General features: G+C 38.5%; 1 protein-coding gene across 10 annotated transcripts in view; it reads right to left on the reverse strand.

Moving 5' to 3' along the window:
• PDE8B (phosphodiesterase 8B) overlaps positions 1-26,679 on the reverse strand; it is a 303,711-nt gene that overhangs the window by 43,262 nt on the left and 233,770 nt on the right. For all 10 annotated transcript variants that reach the window (XM_077139368.1, XM_077139372.1, XM_077139365.1 and 7 more), the window contains 2 exons: positions 4,321-4,363; positions 503-580 (listed from right to left, as the gene is read on the reverse strand). In XM_077139368.1, coding sequence (XP_076995483.1) covers positions 503-580; positions 4,321-4,363 — 121 coding nt within the window. The remainder of the gene's footprint in view (positions 1-502; positions 581-4,320; positions 4,364-26,679) is intronic.

The following is a 26,679-nucleotide window of genomic DNA, read 5'->3' on the forward strand; positions in this document are numbered from 1 at the left end:
CCTTGCTATGTCCATCTCCTCACAAATCCAACAGGTTACTTAGACCTGTTTAACAGAACTCAAAAAATGTTTTTCTAAATTCTGCCTCACAGGACAGAAATTTTTTGCCAAGCTTTGCCTCACGGAGTTTATCTGTGATGTTTTTTAAAGGGAAAGTCAGGGCAGATGCACTGTAAGCCAAGTTTGTGTTGGGAGGTGGGAAGACAGGACTGACTGCCTCTATCACACAAAGGTGATTTTGGGCTATTTACTTAAATTCTGAGCTGCTTCAGTGGTTATATGGTCCACAACACTTTAGGAACAGCAGGAAGTTATTTTAAAGAGAAAACAAAGAAAAAGCATTATAGCATTTAAAGACAAAAAATTTTTCAGTACACTGAAAAATAAATAAGTTTGTGTTGAAACCCTACTCTTTGGGGTTATATGCTGACGAATTTTTGAACATACTCCTCTGTCATTTCCTACCCTTTATAAAGGTCAAAGAAGACAGAAAAGTTCTTACCATCACTACTTCGAGATGATATTGACTTCACGTCAATGGACTCTTTCCTCTTGTTCTTGTACCTGAATGAATGCGACTCTAAAGAATTTCAGATTAGAAAGAGAGGGTGATTAGTTTTCATGGTTAAATTCAGACTTTTTTTTCCCCTCACTGTCCAAAGAAAAGCTTACTTTTTAAGCACTGTATAATAATTTTAAGAAGCAGTAAACCACTTTCTCTTCAAATCATCAAGACACACAGAAGTGCCAGCTGTATTGGTTATAAAACGACCCCTTTGTTTTGTGGCACCACACTGCCTCATAATAACGGGGCTTATTATCAATGGTTATTTAGTTGTATGACTAAAATATTATTTCAAAAGTAAACTCTCAAACTTAGGGGAAATTTTAGCAATACTGTCAACATGCAGTTATGCTACAAATCAATACAATTTCATTGGTTTTTGAAGTAATTAGAAAATTGAAAAAACTTTTCTAATCAGAGTAGTTTTTGTCTTTTGTTTTTTTTTGAACTGAAGTTCAGTTTTTGAACTGAAGGACAAACATCTGGTTGGGTGGGGGAGGCTCTTTTGTGAATATGTGAGGAGATAAAATAGCAATGAAAAAAAAACAGATTTTGAATTTAATTTGAGAAATGAATTGGGACCACTGAAAGTCAGATTCCAAGGTGGTCTTCTAGGTTCTCTCAAAGATGTGATTTCATCAGATGATGCATTTTGCCAATCACAAGAAAGGAAAGGAAGTTTAAACTGTTTATATGTCAAATAATTTCTAACAACAGCACTCACCCTTGTCCCTATGTCCTGAGGAGGCAAAAAAGCACTTTAAAAAAATTCTACATAAGTCTTTGTAGACTTTGAATTTCACACTCAAATGGGTGTCATATTAATGCAAGATCTAAGCAAAAACACATCTCATCAGAGAGGACCAAGGGGGGAAAATGTGAGGACAGAAGCATTATCAGGGCATTTGCTTCTTGTAGGAGCAACCCGTGAACAAAGAGAGAAATTGTCACCCTAATACCGTAATGTGCTAAGGAAGGAGCAAGACAGGATGGTTCTAGCAGGAAGGACGCATTTCTTAGACACCAATAAATGATTTTATTCCAAAAAAGCAACGCTGCTTCTTCTAGCGACATCAAAAAAGGTATATATAGAAAACCTAGTGCTCAAGAGAACGAGCTCTAGAGGCAAACTGCCAAAGTTCAAATCCTTACCACGCCACCTAGCAGCTGTGTAACCTTGGGAATCTTACCAAACTTCTCCGTGTCTCAGTATCCACATCTGTAAAATGGGGATAACTACAGCAACTACGTCATAGGCTGTTGTGAAAAGTAAACGAGTTGATCCATGTACATGTCTATAGCACTTAGAAGAGTTTCCTCACATAGCGAGCATTTACACGCTGGTCATTACAGTACGTTGCATCTGCTCGTCTGAATGTACCTCTTAAGATGCATATGAGATTATGTTATTATACTGTCCTATATGCTCTCAGCTTTCACGTCAAGTGTCTTAGACACTTTTCCGTATCACCGTGCTAACCATATATTTTAGTCTCCTGTCCAAAAGTCTGACAGTAAAAAATCTGGTTCAGTAAAATAAAGAAGTGGTTAAATCAATGACTAATTCAGGACTATATTTATGCAGCATGAAATGAAAGGAGAACTTTATAAAGTTAATCTGAAAACCATAGTCAAAGGTCCTTGTCTTACTCTAGTTTAACAAAACATTTACTACCCTTCGCCTAATTTCAGTCTTCCAGAGTCTGCCTCCATGATTTTCTTGGCCTTGAATATGAATTTCAATATTTCCTCTAGAGACAGCTATGGACAGTGGTACTTTAAATGACACTGCTAGGATCTTATGCATTTTTCAAATCCAGAGAAACTAACAGTGATCACTTGCAAAAGATTTGTTTTTAGCTTATTTAAGGACTTAATAAGCATATAAATTCTTAACATTTATTTGTTTATCAAATAAAGTAAATGTAACTGGTTAAAGATTTAAGATTAAATTCAATATTAAAGAACACAAGAATTTCTGAAAATGTAGTTTTTAAATCCTAAAGTAGGAAGGTGAGTTTTAAGGCTGTGGCCTAAACTAGCTGGTTGGATTCTAATTAGAGATGAGATGGCTGATGCTTATTCTTCCTAATTTTATCCAACTAAAATGAAGAGAATCTATAGTAACAGAAATGAGTAAAAGTTTAGAAAAAGTTGTTCTTCAATAAAGGCTAAAGGAAAGCCATTTAACAGCTATTTCAACAGGTGTTTGTGGAATAAACAAAACTTAAAGAAAAGAAAGCTAAAGGAGATTTAATAGCTGACGTCAATAAAATAAAGAGATATAGTGTCACTAATAAGAAATTAGCTACCACTTACTGAGCACCTACTATGTACCAGACAGTGTGCTATGAACTTTGAATATAGCAATTCTCATTTAATACTTAACAATTCTGGAAGCAACATAATGTGATGCCCATTTTACTGATGAAGAAATTTAAGCTTGTAGAGAATAAGCAGTCCAAGGTCAAAGAGCTTATAGATGGTGGAATCTATACTTTCCAACATGGAATAGTTTCAATTTATCAATATTCTGTATATTATTGGGTGTCTATTGTGTGCAGGGCAATGCTGCACACTGCAGAGAATATGAAAATGGCTATAAACATTTTTGGCACAGCTCAGAAGTTAGACAGTTAAGAGAATGTCCTCACTGTAAAGGCTATAATAACTAAAGTACCTCAGAGACAGACAGACTGTGTGTGTTTGGGGGTGTGTGTGTGTGTGTGTGTGTGTGTGAGAGAGAGAGAGAGAGAGAGAGAGAGAGAGAGAGAGAGAGAGAGAGAGACAGAGAGAGAGAGACAGAGAGAGAGAGAGACAGAAAGACAGAGAGACAGAGACAGAGAGACGGAGACAGAGAGACGTATCATGGTATTACCCCAGGCCGTTCTCACCTAGAAAGTTTTAATAAAAGGGAAAGTAGAGTATCTAACAGTTAAATGCCAAGGACTGTTAGATAGTATATACATTTTCTCCTTTAATTCTCCACAAGGTTGGCATTGTTAATTCATTATACAAATGAAGAAACTGAAGCTCAGAAAGATTAAATGTAATCTTCTGAATCAGTTAGATGTTCTTCAGGTAAAAGAGGCACTAAACAAGTAGCCCAGAGTCCGATTTTATGACATAGGGGCTGGGAAAGCCACCAACAGGGCAGAGTGTGTGCTGGCTGGAATTTTTGCAGGAACAAGAATTTTAAATCTTGGAAAACAGACTGAAATAACCCTCTGAGGATCAGAGATTTCCAGACCCTTCTTCACATAGAAGTCCGCAGGTCCAGTCCTCTGACCTTCAGCTGAGAAAACAGGAGTTGGCCATTCAGAGCCTCACCCCAGGGAAGGGGTGTGGGAGCGCGGGTGGGGGGGTGGGGCAGGAACACCACGTTTTTTTTCTGCCCGTACAGCCACTGGTTACCGTGGAAAGGGAAAACCAAATGTGGCTGAACCCAGTATGTCTCCCCTGACTTTTGGACCACTGTCTGCTTTGGATGTATCTGTTACACGTGGTCTCTAGCCAGGAAATGAAAACTAAGGCGGGGAAGGCATCCAACAGGGAAATTTGCCGCGAATGACAAGCTAAGGAATTTTTAAGGGACTCTGCTTTTCTTCTGGCTCTCCATCTAGACCAGCACTCAGATTTTAGCAATCCAAGTTCGGGGGTGTTGAGTGTCAATCTAGATTTCTTCAGAGCAATTTACTGTCTTGAATCCACAAATGTCTCCCATGGGTATAAGAGTTAAATTGAAGAATTCTCACCTGTCTGAGAACTGTCTCCTGAATCACGATGAATCTTGTGAATCTAAAGTTGTTCAAAAGTTTGGTGAAACAAGAGAAAGAGGTTTTTAATACGGTATTAGCTATATTTCTAACCAAACAATTCAGTTAAAAAGTTCTGAAGACTTCAAGAAGGCAAGAAGTTCCACAGATACTATGAAGAGATGAAAGATGTACACCAATACTACAAATGCTCTCTTACTTTCAGACACTTACAGAAGGCTGAGCCCTAGAGCAGGAAGGTACCAAGGGATGAGCTTTCTAAGCAGGACATCTAAAGCTCCAGTCAGCTATTCTCATTTTGACAGTCTGCAGAAATGCAGAAACACAAAAGCTATAACAAAATTTAAATTTTTAAAAAGGGTACTATATAATCTGTTTATGTTTCAGACATATAAGTTTTTTCTGTAATATACAAGTAATATGAATTTAAGCCTAGGATTTTTAAAAACCTTTCTAAAGAGCTCTTCCAATGCCCCTTAATTATAGAGGATATTTACAAAGTTTCTTCACAATGAGAACTTAACTTTAGATGCAGTTTAACACCTAGTTCTTCCTCATTGTCTATTTTTTGTGTGCTGGTGATTTTGTGCTAATGCTTAACAAATGTCTGTTAAATGACAAAATGACTTCATAAACACTAAAAAATAATAAATATGCTTTCTTTGGGAGTTCTGTCCTTCTTGTGTTTATAACTGATCAACATACTCGTATGGGTACATTTTGTTCTATCACTTAGAATCACGACACTTCACTGCTAAATCCACCCACTGCCAGTTGCTCAGTTCACTAAACATCCGTAGCCGCTCAGTGGATGGGATGAATTAATTCGAAATAATAAGACAGTTGAGTATGGAGGATTTTCTGTGAAGGAAGATTAGAATGGCTTAGCAATATCAACGTTAACAGAAATTCCACATGTATCAGACCCAGGCAAAATGTTCCAACTTGCTCTAACCACTGAAAAATAATTATGTAAAGCTTAAGTGTTAAATAGGGATTTTTCTATGAATTATTCTGCTTAATCCACTCTATGTAATTACAGAAACAATTTTATGACCAACCTGTGTGAAATCTTGGGCATAATGTGACTAAGGGCTGTGACTAATTCATCCAGTAATTCTGAGTTCTTTTTATTTCTTCTGTGAACAAATGTTTTATGTTTTTCCTTCAGTGATAAAGATCATTTGCTACAAAGCTACCATATGAGTTTTCGTTACTATACCAGATGAATAAAACCTATGCCTTGTAATTTTGTTTCTATCAGCTTTAACTCAGAAGCAAGTGATCTTTAAAGACTTAGCTTTTCTCTCTGAATCCCAATATACCTCTCCTTCAGACTCCCCGGACACAAAAAATCCTTCTCTCTCGTCTGTTCCCCTGGACCAGCTAATGAAGCTGTGGAGCTCCTGCCACTTGAGCGAGGGATTTGTGTTCTCTCTAGAGTGGAGCCAGATGAAATGCAAAGTCCAGGAGATACATACATAGCTTGACCCTGTGTCTGAGATAGAAATGTAACCCAGGCATTGAGCAGACAGAGGAGGGGGAAGACAAGAAAGACATCTGCTGAGGTAGGTCTAGCCTGTCTTTCTCCACATACTACGTTGCATTTGGTGCTTTCTGAGCTGAACTCACTACCTCGCCCCTCGCCCCCCACCTCCCCCCGTGCAGCCCTCCCCCCATGCTGGCTAAACTGCTCTGAGGTGCTCTCTCTTACTGAGAGCAGGAGGGCCTGGAAGCAGCTCCCCAACCATCTTGCTCACTGAGGACTTATTTCATGGGTCATTTGTTGAGCCTCTTCGCCAGGAGCAGTGCCTAAGGGCATGCTGCCAGTCACACCAGAGCAGTACTAGGGTTTGTTGAAGCTTCCCGAATCAGATGATCTACGTGCCTCTTCCAGATACCCCATTTTACAACTAAAGATTCACTTGGATGAAACAGTTATGTTAGAATTAGAATCTTCTTCTCTGGAAGTCTAAACCCACCAGCCATTTCAAACTCAGTATGGGTTATTCCTCTAAAGTTATTTTCAATGTAATGTCTAGTTGGTCTGAGAAAAGAAGCAGGGAAGGAGTGGTGGTGGTGTGCCCTCTGGGGCCGGAAGCCACCGGAGGCTTGTGGGTTTAAGGACTATTTGGGCAGTGAGAAAAAGGGCCTTCTCAAGGTGGGAGATCTTAAGGCAAAGCTCTGCTCGGTGACAACGGTCCTCTCTTACATGTCTCCCACACACTGGCAGCTCTACACCTGTAATTTCCAATCACTACAACACTCTTGAAAAAGAGGAAATATCATCATTCCTTTTGACAGACAAGGAAAGTGAGGTTCAGAGAGGTTAGATAACTTGCTTAAGGCCCTCAGCTAGTACTCGGCAGAGTCCAGTTTCCAACCTGGCCCGTTCCAGCCCCGAGACCGTCTCCTCTTTACCCCACGCTCTCCAGAGTGTGGCTCCTGGAGGGAAGCCCCAGGCCCAGGCGCGTTAAACCAGGATCAGATGACAGTTTCCCCTGGCTTAGCACAGAATATCTGTTGGGAAATATAATTTTCCTACAAATTTCAGGGAAGGTTTGGTCAGGGGAAAGTTTTGTCATATGCATGCTAAAGCAAAGAAAAGATCAGAAACCAATGCCCTAGTGTCTGTCAATCTCTCCAGTGTGAGGGGTTTGTTTCTTTCTCCTTTTGTGAAAGCCTAAAGTATAGAATCTTTTTATTACAATTATGACTGTACAAAACTGGAATTTTTAATATTGTGTGTTCCCAGGGAAACCGGAGGCTTTTGCCATGTAAAAACCACTGTCCTTGGCCCAGGAAGCTCTTGCCACAGCTCAAAGCTGGGATTTCTCAGCAAGTCCTTGGAGAATGACAACTCGCTTGGGAAAAAAGTTCAAAATCTCAAAACTTTAATTACTTAATGTACGACAGGTTCTCACAAATCTTGCTGTCCTTGTGTTCAAATGCTTTGTTTATAAACACCTGGTTATCCTTGGATTCTAAAAAGCACTAAACACTTTGGATTTATGTGTGTACGTGTGTGATCTCAGGGTCATAGGCTTGTTAACCTCAAAGATAATCACTTAAAAATGATACACCATATACACTCTTGGAATGGATAAAATTAAAAAGTTTGACAAAGCCAATTTCAGGAATATAAAACAATCAGAAGTCTCATACATTGCTGGTGGGAATATAAAGTTGTATGACCACTTTGAAAAAAGGTCTGGCAGTTTCTTATAAAACTAAACATACACCACCCTACGACCCAGTAGTTCCAATACTAAGGCTAATGAAACTACCCAAGATAAACGAATGTACATGCACACAAAAAAGACTCGTGTAAGAATGTTCAAAACAGCCAAAAATCTAGAAACAGCCCAGGAATCTGTCTGTCAACAGGAGAGGCACGCTGTGGTAGATTCAAGCAATGGAACACTGTTCGGTAATAAAAAGTTACTGAAACAACATGGATGAATCTCAGAAACATTATGGTGAGTGAAAAAAGTCAGACATAAAAAAGTACACACTGTATAAAGACATAGAATAGGCAAACTAATCTATGATTAAATAATTCAAAATAGTGGTTGCCTCTGAAGGTAGGAAAGATAGGACTGGAAGAGGGAACAGACGGGGAAAGGGCACCTGGGAACTCTAGGGCAAGTAAGGCTCTACATCTTGAGGAACTGGGGGTACAGAGGTATATGCATGTGCCAAAACTCACAATCACTTAAAATTTGTGAATTTCACTATAGGTAAATTTTATCTAATAAAATGGAAAGCAAATACTAAACTCTATTACAGGTGTAAAGCATGCTATAAGTGTTGCAGAATTTTTGCAACTTAGTTTTCAATGTATCAAAAAATTAGATGGACTGATGGATGGACAGAGGGACAGCCAGATGGACAGATAGTAAAGCAAATACAGTGAAGTGCCAACTGCAGAACCTAGGCGGTAGGTACAAGGGTATTCACTGTACAGTTCTTCCAATTCTTCTACAGGTCGGAAAGATTTCATATTAACATGTTGGGGAAATTTTATTTTCAACTGAGAATATGGATTGATGGCTAGCTAAAAAACAGAAATATGAAGTATAATTTCAAAATCGGTGAAAATAAGAAAGATGAAGGACACTGATGACAGCCTGAAACTGAACATGCCAAATGACGTGTCACAATCCCTGGGACTCCCCACCAAGAAATCAGGCATGAGGAGGTTGCATTGCTTCAAACTATAGTTAGGCAATTGCTGTAAGAGCAGTTGTCGATATAAGTGTAAGATTTACTTAGGTAACTTTTAAAATCAGTATTATTAATTACGGAGTTGCAAATGAGCCTAAATCCTGGTATCTCTTGTTGGAAAAATACACAGGAAATAACTACATGGACACTTTTTTTGAAGGAAAAATTATTAAGACTTTTTAGAAATTAAGTCAAGGCCAGGATCTGTACAATAATAAGCAAGCAAACAAATAAGAGCTGGGTGCTTTCAGAATCTCCTTGGAAAGCAAAAAAATAGCATGTGGCAAAAATGGCGGAGTGCAGTAGTGGAGAAGCTAAGCCTACTTATAGTTACGCCTAAGGGTTACTTCTGGAGGACCTCTGTTGTTTCTCAGATGTGGCCTCCGAGCCCAACTCTGCAAGTGAAATCATTACCCTCCCCCTATATGGGACAGGACATCCAGGTGTAAAAGCCTCCCTGGTGGCATGGGAGATGACTCCCAGGGAGTCCTCCAAAAATGAGAGAACATTTAAAATATTCACAGATAAACACAAACTGAGTCGTCAAGAATTACTAAAGGGAATTCTGTAGGTTGAAAGAAAAAAACAGGAAAGAGTAGCTTGGAGTAATGTGAAGAAACGAAGATCTTCAGTAAAGATAACTAAAAGGGTAAATGCAAAACCCAATAGTCCTAACCAATATACAATTCTACTTTTTAATTCTTATTAGAATATATTTGAACAAGAAAAAGGCATAATTCCTGATAATGGGTGCAGAAAACATACAAAAGTATTATGGAACAAAAATAACATAAAGAGGGGACACAGAGGAGCAGAGAGTGGGTATGCTGTTGAAACTACATTGTATCTGTTTGAATTAGTAGCTTATATACAGAGGTTGTATAATACAAACCCCTGGATCACCACAGCAAAAAATTTTTAAATATACAGAAACAGAAATGAGAAACGAATCAATCAAATACATCACACAAGGAGGTCAGAATAAAGGAAATAAGAGGCAAAAAAAGAGATATGATATATATAAACCAAAGGACAAAATGGCTTAAGTACTGCCTTTACGGTAACAAACTGAATATTAATGGATTAAATTCCACAATCAAAAGACACAGATTGGTGGAATGGAGTAAAGGCATGATCCAACCTTATATCGTTTATAAGTGACTCATGCTAGACCCAAAGACACAAATAGATTGAAAGCAAAAGCATGGAAGAAGATATTCCATGCAAATAGCAATCAAAAAAGAACCAGTCAAATGACTTTAAGTCAAAAGCAGTTACAGGAGACAAGGAAGGACAGTGTATATGAATAAATGTGTCAATCCACCAAGAAAAAAAAAAACAAACATTTATACATGGTGCCCCCAAAATACATGAGGAAAACACTGGGAAAACTGAATGGAGATATCATGGCAATGAACACACAACTGTGTGATGATATCGTGAGCCACTGATTTTATAATATGAATGGACTGCATGTATGTGAAGATTTCTCAACAAAAATATTTAAAAAGAAAAACTGAACAGAGAAAAATATACCTCTACAATGATAGTTGGAGATGTCAATACAACAGTTTTATCACTAGAAAACATTTAAACAAAAGATCAATAAGAGAAAATGACAAGTGCTGGAGAGGATGCGGAGAAAGAGGCACACTTATCCACTGTTGGTGGGAATGTCAAATGGTGCAACCACTGTGGAAGGCAGTTTGGCGGTTCCTCAAAAAGCTGAATATAGAATTGCCATACGACCCAGCAATACCATTGCTGGGTATCTACTCAAAGGACTTAAGGGCAAAGACACAAACGGACATTTGCACACCAATGTTTATAGCAGCGTTATTTACAATTGCAAAGAGATGGAAACAGCCAAAATGTCCATCAACAGAAGAGTGGCTAAACAAACTGTGGTATATACATACGATGGAATATTATGCAGCTTGAAGACAGACTAAACTTATGAACCATGTAATAACATGGATGGACCTAGAGAATATTATGCTGAGTGAGTCCAGTCAAAAACTAAAGGACAAATACTGTATGGTCCCACTGATGTGAACGGACATTCGAGAATAAACTTGGAATATGTCATTGGTAACAGAGTCCAGCAGGAGTTAGAAACAGGGTAAGATAATGGGTAACTGGAGCTGAAGGGATACAGATTGTGCAACAGGACTAGATACAAAAACTCAAAAATGGACAGCACAATAATACCTAATTGTAAAGTAATCATGTTAAAACACTGAATGAAGCTGCATCTGAGCTATAGGTTTTGTTTGTTTGTTTGTTTTTGTTTGTTTGTTTTTGTTTTTGTTTTACTATTATTATTACTTTTATTTCTTTTCTCTATAGTAACATTCTATATCTTTGTCTGGTGTGTCGCTAGTTCTTCTAAACCGATACAAATGTACTAAGAAACGATGATCATGCATCTATGTGATGATGTTAAGAATTACTGATTGCATATGTAGAATGGTATGATTTCTAAATGTTGGGTTAATTTCTTTTTTTTTTCCGTTAATTAATTAAAAAAAAAAAATGAAGCCTGAGAGAAGAAAAAAAAAAAAGATCAATAAGAAAGCAGGGAACTTGAATACTATGATAAATAAACCAAATTAACTGACATATACAAGACACTGTACCCCTAATCAGCAGAATATATTCTCCTCAACTGCGCATGGTGCATTTTCCAGGATAGACTACATATTAGGCACAAAACAGGTCTCAATAAATTTTAAAAGGCTGAAATTGAACAAAGCATCTTCTCTGGCCATAAGGGGAAAAAAAACTGGAAATCAGTAACAGGCAGAGAGCTGGAAAATCCACAAATATGTGGAAATTTAATAACACTCAAACACTCAGTGGGTCAAAGTAGAAATTACAAAGGAAATCAGTAAATATCTTGAGATGAATTAAAACGAGAATATCGTATATCAAAATTTGTTGGATGTAGTGATGACAGTGTTGAGAGGGAAATCTACAGCTCATGGAATTTTTCGTTTTTCCATAAAGAGCATTAGCAAAAACAAAAGTTGGTTCTTCAGAAAGATCAATAAAATTGACAAACTCTTAATTACACTGACAAAGAAACAAGAAGAGAAGATGCAAATAAATAAAATCAGAAATGAGAGGAGGGAACATTACTACTGACCTCACTAAAATAAAAAAATCATAAGAGGATACTGTGGACCACTGTACGACAACAAATTACACCACCTAGATGAAGTGGACAAATTCCTTGAAATCAGCAAACAACCTACACTAACTCTAGAGAAAATATAAGACCTCAACAGACCAACTACAAGTAAAGAGATTGAGTCTGTTATCAAAAACATCACAACAAAGAAAATCTTAGGATATGATGGCTTCACATATAAATTCCACCAATCATTTCGAGAAGAACTGACACCAGCCTGCTCAAACTCTTCTAAAAAAGTGAAGAGGTTGGCACTTCATCTAACCCATTGTAAGAGGTGAGTATCATTCTAATAGCAAAGCCAGATACAGATACTACAAGAAAAGAAAATTAAACACCAATTTCTCCTATAAATATAGATGAAAAAATACTCAAATTACTTGAAAATCAAATCCACAGCACAACAAAATAATTATATACCACGATCAAGTGAGTTTTATCCTAGGTATGCAAGGGTGCTTCAACACAAGAAAATCAATTAATGTTACACATCACATCAACAAAATAAAGGGGAAAAAACACACATGATCATCTAATTGATGCATAAAAGGCACTTAACAAAATCTAGCATTCTTTCTTGATAAAAACATTTAGAAAAACAGGAATAGAAGAAAACTTCCTCAACATGATAAACAGCATATATGAAAAACCCTCAGCTAACATCATACTCAAAAGAACTGCACAAGACAAGGATGCCCACTGCCATCACTGTTATTCAGCATTGTGCTAGAAGCTCTAGCCAGAGCAGTTAGGAACGTAAAGAAAAAACAAGGCATCCAGATTGGAAAGGAAGAATTACTTTCTCTCTATAGGATTTATATATAGGATCATTTCAGATGACATGATCCTAGAGAAAATCCGATAAATCCACAACATAGCTCCTAGAGCAAATAAATGAACTCAGCAAAGTGTTGGTGTGCAAGTTCAACACTCAAAAATAAGTTGTCTCTATACACTTGTGATAAGCAATCTGAGGAGGAAATCAAGAAAAAAATTCCATTTATGAACGCTACTAAAAGAATTAAATATTTTGGAATAAATTTAATAAAGGATGTAAATGACTTACACATCGAAAACTACAAAACGTTAAAACAAATCATAGGTCTAAATAAATGGAAGGACATTCCACGCTCACGTACTAGAAGACTAAGTATTGTTAATGTGCCAATAAACAATGCTTTACACCCACAGCATAAGCTATAAAAGAAAAAATAGATAAATGGGACATACTCAAAATCAAAACCTTTTGTGCAAAGGACTTGATCACAAAAGTGAAAAGACCACCTATTAAATGGGAGAAAAAATCTGGAACCACAGATCCAATAAGAGTTTAATATGAAGAATATATAAAGAAATTCTACAACTCAACAACTAAAAGAGAAACAGCACAATTTAAAAATGGGCAACAGACTTAAATAATCATTTCTACGAAGAGAATATACAAATGTCTAAAAAGTACTGAAAAGATGCTCAACACATCATTAACTATTAGAGAAATGCAACTCAAAACCACAATGAGATTCCATTTCATCAGAATGGCTACTATTAATAATACAGAAAATGACAAGCCTTGGAGAAGATGTAGAGAAACAGAAACACCCATTCATGGCTAGTGTGATGTAAAATGGTGCAGCTGTGCGGAAGACAGTTTGGCAGTTCCTCGGAAAGCTAAGTATAGAGTTATCATCTGTCTGAACTGGCAATCCCTCTATTAGGGATATTCCCCAAAGAATTGAAAGCAAAGACTCAAACAGATATTTGTATACCAATGTTCATAGCGGCATCATCCAAAATTGTCAAAAGATGGAAACAAGCTAAGTGTCCATAAATCAATGAATGGATAAACAAAATGTGTCCTATATGTACCATGGAATATTATTCAGCATTAAAAAGGGATATGAAGTTCTGGTTCATGAAACAACACGGATGAACCCTGAAGACATTATGTAAAACGAACCAGACACAAAAGGACAAATACTATAGATCCCACCCACTATATGAAATAATTAGAATAAACAAACTCATAAGTAGAATCTAGAATATAGGATACCAGGAGGTGGTTTGAGGGTAGAGAATGGGAAGCCAATGCTTAACTTGTACAGAATTTCTATTTGGGTTGATCAGAAAGTTTTGGAAATGGATGGTGGCTACTGGAGCACAACACGGCAAAGGTAATTAACAACACTGAATTATATATGGGAATTTGGTAAAAAGGAGGAAATTTTAGGTTGTTTATAAGTTACTAGAATAAAAATTAAAAAGATAAAACATAAGACTGCATGACACAGTGAGCCCTATTGTAAACAATGGTCTATAGTTAATAGTACAGTTATAAAGATGCTTTTTCACGAACTATAACAAATGTACCGTACTAATGCAGGGTGTTACTAATAGGGTGGGGCCTGGGAAAAATATATACCCTAAGGTAAACTATGGACTATGGTTAATACTATAATTATAATATTCTCTCATAAACTGTAACAAAGTTACTGCACTAATACAAAGTATAAATAATAAGGTGGGATATATGGGAATGCTGTATTTTTACATGATTTTTCTATAAACCTACAATTTCTCTAATAAAGAACCATTTTAAAAAATAAGTGTAGCTTGCACAATGACCTCTTATATAATTGTCTCTTTTTTTTTTAAAGATTAAGCATTCTTATCAACAATTGCAGGACAGAACTCTGAGTGCTTCAGGGTTTGTGTCAAGGCTGCTATGGGTCTGAATGCTAGGTGAAGGGATTTCATTACGGGAGTGGAGTCGTTGGGACCCTCCGTTCATTTGCATGTAATGGAAATGACAGTGTGAGTGGTACAGAGCATAACATCTTTGATCATCTTTCTTTACTGAAAATACTTTGATGAGTGTGTCCTCAGATGGGAAAAGAATCTGATGGATAGATCAAAGATCTTTTCTGTCCAATCTATTTTCAAAAACCACTTGATATAACACACTTCTTAAAATTCTCACCCAAGTAGCCCCCAAATACTGGAAAAAAATACATTATGCAACATTTTGGGCTGCGCCCTCCATGATCACCTTTACACAGTTCCTACAGCCACTGGCAGGTTCCGCCATCTGCCCCATGTATTCTTTGTCTGGGTTCTCAAAATACTGAGCAGCAAGGAAGAGAGGAGAAACTGCACGCATGCTGGTCTTGATATGTGCTGTCAGATCTTGTTGCTTTAGTATATTTTATGAATCTAATAGACTTAGTACTACAACCACTCTCTCCTTTAACCTGGTGGTAAAGTAATTAAAATATTATTTACATCAACTCATTATGCATCAGTTTGATTTAAATGAACATGCATGTGAATTTTAAGATTACACAAGATTAAAAAGAAAAATCTGAAATTTTCTAATCCTACCCCCACCCTAGATTATTTCTTTATGTTGACAGGAATAGGTTAACCCTCCTCTGCTGCTAGATATTTTCTTGGGAAAGTGTAAGCAGCCTCTCCTACATGCAATGCCAGATCTAGCAGACTCAGCTATCACTGATACCTCTTGGTCAAAATATTAGCACATCCTAATGCTAGAGAATCAGAAATCCTTTTTATGGGCTAAAGGGCATCCATGCCCACCAGCCCTTCCTTCAACATACATTTGCAAGAGCCTTTAAGATAAGTAAAGTACCATTCAGGCTTAAATATTTTCTTTCTCTCCTTGCTCAGTTTCTCTTTTAATGGCTTTCAAGTACCTGCCATATAAGAATCACTACTTCCTAACCTGGTTGATGCCGAGATTTCTAACATGGAGCTACCATCTATTGGTGGGTCTCAACTTAAGCATGTATCACAATCCCCTGGAGGGTTTGTTAAATAAAACAGCTTGCTTAGTCCCATCCACAGAGGTTGCCAGTCAGTGACTGCAGGGGGGCCAAAGAAGTTGCTTCTCTAACAAGTCTCCAGGTGAGGCTGAGGCTGCAGGTCTGGGCCCACTGTAACAGTCTAAGACAACTGGTCATTCAGCGTGCTCTGGGGACCAGCAGCACTGGCAGCACCTGGGAGTTTGTTAGAACTATTGACCCTTAGGCTCACTCCAGATTTACTGACTCGGAATCTACATTTTAACATGTAATCCCAGGTGACTCACGTACATGTTAAAAGTTGAGAAACAAGTGGACAGATACTGGGCTTTGACAACAAGACAGACGTGACTTCGCCTTCTGACACCTCCATTTCTACTGTGTAACCGTAGGAATCTTATCAGCTTCACTGAATCTCAGTTTCTTTATGGTTAAACGGTGGCCAATTCTTACTCTCTAGGATCCAAGAGGATCAAATGAGGAAAAAATGAGCAAATGACAAGCAAAATGTCTAGCCTAGTAGCTCTCAAACACATCTAGAAATCTGAATCACTTGGAGGGCTTGTTAAAGCAGATTGCTGGGCCACATCCCCAGGGGTGCAGGTTCAGTAGGTCTGGGATGGGGCCTGAGAATTTGCATTTCTAACAAATTCCAGGTGAAGCTGAGGCTGCTAATCCAGCAGCCATACTTTGAGAACCCCTGGCCTATCCCATAGTGGGTGTCTAGATAATGCTGGTTCCCTTTGCCTTCTCTTTCACAGCTTATTCTGTTTCATGGGAACAGATCTGGACTTGGTGATGTTTATCTTGCTTGCTTTTCAGGACTGATGTTAGTTTACAGAAAATGTGTCCTTTAAGTTCAATGTTGAACATTATGTGGTTTACGCACAGGCAGCACATTTGCATTTCTCAATTGCATGCTGTCATTTCTCCAGCCAGTGTCCACATGCTGCTTAGTGACAAAGAGCAACTTCTACATAAATAGCTTCAGAAAGAAATTTCTTTTTGCATTAAATCTCTCCTTCTTAAAGAATTGTCAATGGCTGATGCACTTTTGCTAAACACTCTAAGTGTAAACTGATGCCTGCTAAAGTCTGTCAGGAGACCAAGGGAATTGCAAAGGTCTAACATTTTCCCACTCCTGTTCTATTAGCACTCAAAAGACAGTCATTAAAGTACTTAATGACACCAGAGCCTCATTTGCACTCCTATTAGCATAAGACAGACGTGATCAGCAGGACCCAGGTTTAATAAACCAGGCCCCTGGATCACTAAGCAGAGGCAGGACAGCACAAAGGAAAAATTAATAATAATGAAAGAATAGAAAAGTGAAAGAGCTTTATCACAGTGTATCCTGAGGTTCTGAAAATGCTCTTCATTGGGATCTCTGTTTACATTTTGTGAACAATCACCCTCAGGAGGAAAAGGGCGTTTCTAATTGATATCTCTTAATTCAACTCAAAAAATATTTATTGGGTCTGTAAGGCAAGGATGGTTCGGTCCCAGTCCCTGCTCTCAAGGGATTTACTGTCTAGTAGGGGCACAAAACAAGTACTGCCATAAAGAATTTAGTCGTTCGGTACATCTTACTTGAGCATATACTATTTGCCAGGTGATGATAGAGAACAAGAGATAAAACTTTCCTCTCAGGGAGCCAGTGCAGAAGTGGCCCGTGTTAGGGTTTTCCAAAGGATGGATGTGAGGGATTTAAGAGGAAAGTTTAGGTCATCCTCAAACCCGACCCTAAGCAACTTTGGATTACACAGTGAGAGAGTCATTTGCCCTTCACTGTTTTTCCAAGCCTTCACCTATCAGGAGAAAGTCTCAGGTCAGTGCTGATGTGTCTTCAATACCTGATGCTTCCTAATGAGGAGACAGAGGTTCAGAGCTTTCAGCCAATAACAATGCTTATCTAGAATTTAATAACATTGTGGGCTTTTTATATTATATTTATATTTGCTGTTATCTTCTATTAGAGCAAGTGATTTTGATTTCCTATTTATGGTAGTGATCATCGTGGTGATATAAAGTTTCCTTGGAAGTAAATTTAAGCATTTAAAGTGTTTTAATATTTAAGACTTAACAATAAGAAAGAAAAATATTAAATAAATAAGAGGTTGCCTGGATATAGCAACAATCAAGACAATGGCTGTGGTAGTTCGGTTCACGTGTCTATTTGGCCAGGTGATGGTGCCCACTTGTTCTGCCGCTGCGGACTAAATTACCAGCATGTGAAATTCATCTATGGCTGATTACAGCTGCAGTCGGCTACGGGGAGCGCCTTCTGCGATGAGTGACATGTTAATCTGATCAACTCGAAGCTTAAAAGGAGAGACAGAAGAGAGAGAAAACAGCTCAGCACAGCTCCACGGAGCTCAGCACAGCCCAGCACAAATCAGCTCAGTGCTCAGAGCTGACCCAGATGTTTGGAGATACAGAAAGAAATCACCGGAGCATAAGCCATTTGTACCCAGAAGCCAGGAGACAGGGCTAGAAGCTGTGCCTTCTCATGTGACAGAGAAACCCAGCTGCCTTTCCTCCGAGAAACTGGAAATGTGTGACTAAACAAATCCCTTTATAAAAGCCATCCCATCTCTGGTATATTGCATTCTGGCAGCTGATGAAATGAAAACCTCAGCAAATGAAAACAGTGGCCTAGGAAGGAATAACTGAAGTCTGGTAAACAGAGTCATAAGAGATGTGCCCTTCCTCAGCCTTCTGGGCACACTGGCTACTCAGGGAAGGGCAGTCATGCCTGGTTGGGGAACAGGCTTCCAGGGACAATGGACAGGGAGGGATCTGGGATGCAGACAGGGCATGCAAGTCATACTGCCTCCAGCTCCCACACTGATCACACTGGATGGTGGGAGGGTGGAGACCAGGGACCTGCACGGGTTCATCTGCTGAACCCTTTCTTTGAATCAAAGCTCACAATACATAAAACAGATAGAGCGGAGCTGTCTTAGTTGAAACAGTAGGTGAGAGTGGAGGTCTGGTGCCCCTCTTACTTGACTTTTTTCTTTGTCTGAGGGAACACAGGACTTCCTTTAACAGGAATTGAAAACAGATTTAGACAGACCTTTGATGTCAGATGGGCTCAGCCAGGTGAGGAGTCTACCAGGTCACAGTGCTAGCCAGGGCAGGGCCAGTCCTAGAAGGAGAGGCCACAGGAGTTTGATGACCGTCCAGCAGCTGGGCAGGCATGGCAAGTCACCAAACCTTCTCAGCTGTGGCTTCCTCGTGTGTTAGATGGGCTGATGGTGTCTGTCTCACGTGCTGGGTTTTCACTCTTAGCACAGTTCCCAGCAGGCATTAACAGCCTCAGTTTTTTTTGGGGGGGGGGGATACTTTCTACCCACCCCTGCACCGCCTGCATATCTGGTTTACATGACGCTGTGGCCATTTCTCGTCCTGGGATACAAGCCTGAAGGCTGATGCAACCTGTTAGGAAATACTAGTAATAAAACCACTGACCTATTGTGGTCTGGAAATGCTCCTTTAGAAATGAGGGCACAGGAGGAGTATTAAACAACACTCCTCTGCCCTGAAAAAGTGGAATGAAATGTATGAATCAAGCAGCATTTATAATTTTTTAAAAGTACATAAATCCCACGTGGCATAGACAGATTTTTTTTCCTTCCAGTTACAATAAAAATACCACCCAAGTCGAAACATGAGCGTCATTACAGAATATAATCATAACTTTTCCTTTCAAGTCAGTAATTGGCCATGATTGGAGTTTTGTGATGATAAGGGTAGTTGCAGGAGGATATTACAGGGAGATTTAATCTTCTGGGTTGGCCTGGCTGACCCAAACGTGATGGGAGCAGATGGCAGCAAATGCAGTCACGAGACACATTCTCGCTTTATAAGAAAAGGTGAATTTGTGTTTCCTCTATCCTAGCTTTGTACAGTTTTGCAGACTCTGGTACTATTATGCTGAAGATGCACCTCCCCCCCCCAAAAAAAATACATCTGAAATTTCCATCTAAAAGCAACTGGAGACTTGAATGGATTTAAAATTTAAATATATTCTGTTAAATTTTTGGTTCTGTGGCAGTACCAGCTGCCTTGGCACCCAGGAGACTGTTCTACCTGTCTGACCTGACCCCTCCCTGGGCCGTGCTGAGCATCCATCACAGAAGGTCCCACAGCAGCATGCACGTCCTTCGCCCTCAGGCTCCCTTAAGTGATAAAACTACCCCTCAGGACAGGGCGGTAGGTCTGCTTCAGGGGACAAGGTGGCACAGTACAAGCTCAGGGGACTACATCACCCTACAAGAAAACCTGTCAGTATAAGGCTTAGGAAACATAGCTGGAAGTTTCCTTTGTGCCATACAAGGGTCAAAGTGTGGCATCTAAATCATCGCATGTACGGCAAGTATTCTGAAATCTTCCTGGGAAGGAAACTGCTCTGTCTTCTGGGAACTGTTTCAGTGCCTAAACATCCACCTTAACAAGACAGATTCTTGAGAATCAGTGGTCCTAGAGTTTAAGAGGGATGTGTGGGACACTTTCTGGTTCAGTCTGCAGCTTGGAAGAAGTTAAGGCACTTATCAACATGTCTCGGAGGGAAGACACGGAGGCCAGTGGTCGGGGATGTGCCCAAGGGCACAGGATTGGCTAGAGTTAGAGTGAAGGACGCCAACGGTCTGTATGCTGCCTTCTCATCTATCTTTGTTCCTGAGAAATGGCAAATATTTGGGTAAATAGTAGATAAAATTTTCTCTTAATTTCTTTAAAATACATAGGATTATTTAAGGCAAAAATCATATACTGTCTTGTGGGGTTTATAACATAAATGGATCTAACATGTATGAAAATGATAGCATAACAGGACAGAGGGTGGCAAATGGACCTACTGGTTTCTATACATGAACTACTATGATTTAAGTGAACTGTGTAAAGTTAAAGATGTATATGATAATCCCCAGAACAACCACTAAAATAATAATAATGATGATGCGAAGCTAAATAAAAATGGAATTTAAAAAATTATCCAGACAATGTAAAGGAAGGCCTGTATAAAGGAAAAGACAAACAAAAATCAACAAAAAGACAAACATAGGGGACAAGCAAAAAACAAATAATAAAATGGCAGACCAAAATATTAATATCCTAAACACTCCTGTTGAGGTAGAAACTGTTAGAGCTGATAAAGAAGCATATGTTCTTATATGTTGTCTATAAGAAATGCACCTTATATAGACACATAAGTTGAAAGTAAATGGAAGAAAAAGGTACAACATGCGAGGAAGTTACTGTAAGAAGGCTGAAGTGGCTATATTAATATCAAGTAAAAGAAATCACAAGAACACAACATATCAAAACCTATGAGATGCAGTGAAGGCAGTGTTGAGAAGTAAATTTATAGCCCTAAACACCTACATTAAAAAGCAGGAAAGAGCTAAAATCAAAGACCTCACTGTGTACCTGAAGGATCTAGAAAAAAATACAACAAACTAATCCCAGGGCAAAAGGAAAGAAATAAAGATGAGAGCAGAAAGAAACGAAAATGAGAACAACAAAAATAGAGAGAATCAACAAAACCAAGAGTTGGTTCATTGAAAAGATCAATAAAATTGATAAACAATTAACTAGGCTAACAAAGAAAAAAAGAGAGTAGATACAAATAGGTAAAATCAGAAATGAGAGGGGGAACATTACTCCTGACCCCACTGAAATAAAAAGGATCATAAGAGGATACTATAGACCACTGTATGCCAACAAATTAGATAACCTAGCTGAAATAGACAAATTCCTAGAAACACATGAACAACCTACACTGATGCTAGAATAAACAGAAGACCTCAACAGTTCAATGACAAGAAAAGAGAGAGAATCAATCATCAAAAAAAACTCCAACAAAAGAAAACAACCTCAAGACCACATGGCTTCACAAGTGATTTCTACCAATCATTCCTAGAAGAATTAATAACAATCCTGTGCAAACTCTTCTAAAAAACTGAACAAAAGGGAACATTACCTAACATTCTATGAAACCAATATCACCAAAGCCTGATACAGATACTACAAGAAAAGAAAATTACAGACCAAATTCTCTTATGAAATAAATGCAAAAATCCTCAAAAAAAAAATACTGTCAAATCAAATGTAACAACACATTCAAGGAATTATACAACACGACCAAGTGGGTTTTGTCCCAGGTATACAAGGGTTTCTCGATATCAGAAAATCAATTAATGTAGTAACACATTAACAAATCCAAGGGGAAAAGCCTATGATTATTACAACTGATACAGAAAAGGTACTTGACAAAATCTAGCATCCTTCCTTGATAGGAACACTTCAAAAGATAGGAACAGAAGAAACTTCCTTAAGATGATAAAGGACCTATATGAAAAACCCAGACACAACGTTATGGTGAGACACAAAGCTTTCCCTCAAAGACCTAGACAACGTAAGGATACCCACTATTACTGCTGTTATTCAACACTGTGTTAGAAGTTCTAACCAGTTAGACAAGAAAAAGAACAGGCATACAAGGTGGAAAGGAAGAAGTAAAACTCTTCCTATTTGCAGGTGAAATGCTCCTATGTTTAGAAAGTCCCAAAAAATCTACCACAAAGATAGTAGTGCTAATAAATAAATTCAGCAGTGTGATGGGGTATAAGAGCAACATGCAAAAATCAGTACTGTCTTCATACACTAGTAATGAGCAATTTGAGAATGAAATCAAGAAAAAAATTCCATTTACAATAGCAACTAAAAGAATCAGATACCTAGGAATAAATTTAACAGGACTTGTACACAGAAGACTACAAAACATTTCTAAACAAAGGCAAAGAAGACCAAACTAAAGGTAAGGGCATCCCATGTTCATGGATTGGAAGATGAGATATAGTTACGATGTCAATTCTACCCAAATCGATTACAGATCCAATACAATCCCAATCAAAACTCCAACAGCCTACTTTACAGAAATAGAAAAGCCAATTATAAAATTTATTTGGAAGGGTAAGGGGCCTCAAATAGCCAAAAACATCTTGAATATGAAGAACAAAGTTGGAAGACTCACGGTTCCTAACATTACATAGCTACAGTGGTCAAAATAGCCTAGTACTGGTATAAAGACAGACATACTGATATATGGAATTGAACTAAGAATTCAGAAATAGAAATAGAGTTCTTGATAGACATCTATGGTCTATTTAGTTTTGACAAGGCTTCCAAGTCCACTCAACAGACAGAGCAGTCTCTTCCACAAATGAGTCTGGGAGAACTGCATATCCATATTCAAAAGATGAAAAAAGAACTCTTATCTCACATCCTATATAAAAATTAACTAAAAATGGTTCAAAAATATAAATATAAGAGCCAGGACCATAAAACTCCTAGAAGAAAATGTACAGAAGCATCTTCAAGATCTTGTAGTAGGTGGTAGTTCCTAAGACTTTACACCAATGCACGAGTAGTGAAAGAAAAAAATAGAAAAATGGGAATCTCCTCAAAATTGAATACTTTTGTGAGTCAAAGGACTTTGTCAAGAAAGTCTCTATTCAATGGGAGAAAATATTTGGAAACTGCATATCCAACAAGAGTTTGATATCTAGAATATATAAAGAAATCCTACATCTCAACAATAAAAAGACAAACAAACCAATTAAAAAATAGACAAAAGACTTGAATAGACATTTCTCCCAAGAGGAAATACAAATGGCTAAAAAGCACATGAAAAGATGCTTAATATCATTAGATATTAGGGAAATGCAAATCAAAACTACTACATGATATCATTTCACTGCCACTGGACTGTCCACTAGTTAAAAAACAGAAAACTACAAGTTTTGGAGATGATGGAGAAATAGTAACACTTTCTCACTGCTGGTGGGAATGTAAACTGGTACAGCCACTGCGGAAGAGTTTGGTGGTTCCTCAGGAATTCAATTATAGAACTGTCATATGATCCGGCAATCCTGCTACTATGTAGGTACTAAGAGGGAACACAAACAGACATTTATACTGCAATGTTCACAGTGGCATTATTCACAATCGCCAAAAGATGGAAACAACCCAAACGTCCATCAACCAGTGACTGGATAAACAAAACGCGGTATATACATATGATGGGATATTATGCAGCTATAAGAAGAAATGAAGTCCTGATGCGTGTGACAACACGGATGAGCCTTGAGAACATTATCCTGAGTGAAATAAGTCAGACACCAAAAGACAAATGTTGTGTGATCTCACTAATATGGACTTCCTATGATAAAGTAAACTCACAGAGTTAACACATTGTATGGAGTGCAGGTTCCAGGAAATAGAGTGAGTGTAGAGAATCGGGAGGCAATACTTCATTTGTGCAGAACATTTAATAAGGTTGATTGTAAATGTTTGGAAAGGGAAAGAGGTGACAGTCGCATATTACAGTGAATACAATTAACTGCTGAATTGTAGGTGTGACCGTGGTTGAAAAGGGAAGTTTAGAGTCCTGTACGTCACTACAAGGAAAGCTAGAGAATGAAACATGGGACTGTATAACAGTGAGCCCTGTTGTGGATGATGGACTGGTACAAATAAAAGACAATTCTTCTATGACTAGAACACATGTACACTGTCATTACAAGGTTTTAACAATGGGGCAGTGTATGGGGAAAATATACCTATTGCAAACTGAGGAGAAGAGTTAACTGTAATATTTTAATATTCCTTCATCATTTGTAACAAGGCACCACACCAATGCTAAGTGTTGATGATGGGGAATTATAGAGGATATATATGTATATACGTATGAATGTATTTATTCATAGCAATGAAGGTGTTCTAAAATTGATTTGGTGAGAATTGATTTCTGTGATTATCCTAAGAGCCAGTGATTGTACACTTTGGAGGGACTGTATGGTATGTGGATAAAATTGTTTAAAAAGAGAGAGAGAGATTATAAGAAAAAGGGTATTACTAGGCATAAAGAGGAACATTTCATAATGATAAACGTGCCAATTCATCAGTCAAGGACTGGAACCAACCCACGTGTTCCTCAAGAGGAGAACGGATAAATATACTCATGTAAGTGAATACTACTCAGCAATAAAAAGGAACAAACAGAAACTCAAAAACACTATACATACTAAGAGAAGTCTTACAAAATGAGTACATACTATATGACTTCATTTAGATGAAATTCTAGAACAGGCAAAACTAATCTGCGGTGGAAAAAAATTGGATCAATAGTTTTCTCTGCAGATGGGGGCAGCAATCAATTGGAAAAGGGAATGAAGGGACTTTCTGGAGTAGTGGCAATGTTTTATATCTTCTCAAGGGCATAGATTACACACTGTATGCATTTGCCAAGTTGCACTTAAGATTCTTGTATTTTTAAATGTTAGCTTTACACAAAATGAAGACAAATATAGAACTCTAGTTAATGATATGCATGCTAAAGTACTTGGGGGTAAGTGCACTGATAGCTGCATTAAAAACAAGATGGATTCATGAATACACAGAAGGATGTGTATTTGGAAAGGTGGTATACTGCCAATATAGTAAAATGTTAAAGGAAAAAGCTAGGTGGTGGCTATTCACTGTAAAATTCTTTCAACTTTGCTGTAAGCTTGACAACTTTCATAACAAAATGCCGGAGAAAACAATTATTAGAATGTGGGCTAAGACATATCCGGGTGTCTTTTTTCCATGATCTGCTTCCCCCATTTATGAAAAGTGGCTGAGTGCACCTTATGCTCTGCGTGGTATGTGCCAAGGAAAACACTATTTTCTCATAGGCACCGCTGGGAGGGACTGTGCAGTGGTTGTGACTCCAATCTTGAATATTTACTAGCTGTGTAACTGCTCTCTGGGTAAGTGTTTTCATCCGTTGAATAATACTGTCTTATGCGCTTGTTATGACAATTAAATAAGATAATACTTTTAAAACAGTCAGGGCGTGGCACAAAACAACAAATTAGAATTACCACATATGATAATGCATCATCATTTTCAGGTATCATGCATCATTTTGAAATCACTCCATCCTCTGCACAGCTGACCAGCCACCCACTCCTGTGTCAACTCAGCCTACCAATACCCTCCTTGCTTCTCCTGTCTGGCAGATGCCTCCCTGTAGTACCCAGTAACATCCCAGCAAGAAGCTTCCTATCGGGGACTGAATCACGTCCCCACAGAAGGCATGTTCAAGTCTGCAGTGGCTTCGAGCCAGGTACCCCAGAAAAGCATGTTCTTAAACTTAATCCATTCCTGTGGGCGTGAACCCTTGTAATTAGGACCATTTGATGAGGCCCTTCAGTTAGGGTGTGGCCCAACCAAAGCAGGATGGGACTGAATCCTATTCTGAAGGCCTCATAGGGAAGGTCACACAGAGAGAGAAAGTCACAAAGGGAGGAGCCAAAGGCTGGATGTCAACAGAACCAAGAAGCCAGGAGAGGCTGCCATTTGCATTGCCAAGTGATTGAAAAGCCAAGGACCAAGGATCACCAGCAGCCAGACCCAGAGTGCCACAATCTTCTGGGAGAAAGCATCGCCTGAATGACAGCTTGATTTTCGACTTCTCCTAGTCCCAAAACCACAAACCAATAAATTCCTGTTGCTGAAGCCAACCGTTCGCAGGAAATTTGCTCTAGCATCCAGAAAATGAAAACAAGCCTGTGGGTATGAACCCAACTGTAAATTAGGATCTTTGAAGATAGATTAAGGTGTGCCCAAACTGAACGAGGACAGGTTTAGTCAAATATTGCTGGCGTTCTTACAAGCAAAGAAAGTTGGGCACTGAAGAAAAAGCCAGGGAAAGAAGCTGGAGTCAATGAGACATGCAGGAAAAAGAAGACTTTGCCATGGGCACTGCCATATGACAGAAAAGCCAGAGACCAAGGATTGCTGGCAGCCAGCCCAGCATAACACAGTCTTTGGGGAGAAAGTGTCACTTTGCTGAAGCCTTGATTTTGGGCTTTTCCTAACCTCAAAACCATGAGCTGATGATTGCATGGTATTTGTTTTAGCAGCTAGGAAACCAAGACACTTTCTTTCCTACCTTGAATTCCTGGGACAGTTTATGCACTTGTCACTCACTTGGAGTCATCCTCTGTTCTCTTTTCTTCCTTACCCACCAATACCTCATTTGATAGA

Source organism: Tamandua tetradactyla, chromosome 21 (assembly GCF_023851605.1).
Source record: "Tamandua tetradactyla isolate mTamTet1 chromosome 21, mTamTet1.pri, whole genome shotgun sequence".
NCBI lineage: Eukaryota > Metazoa > Chordata > Mammalia > Pilosa > Myrmecophagidae > Tamandua > Tamandua tetradactyla.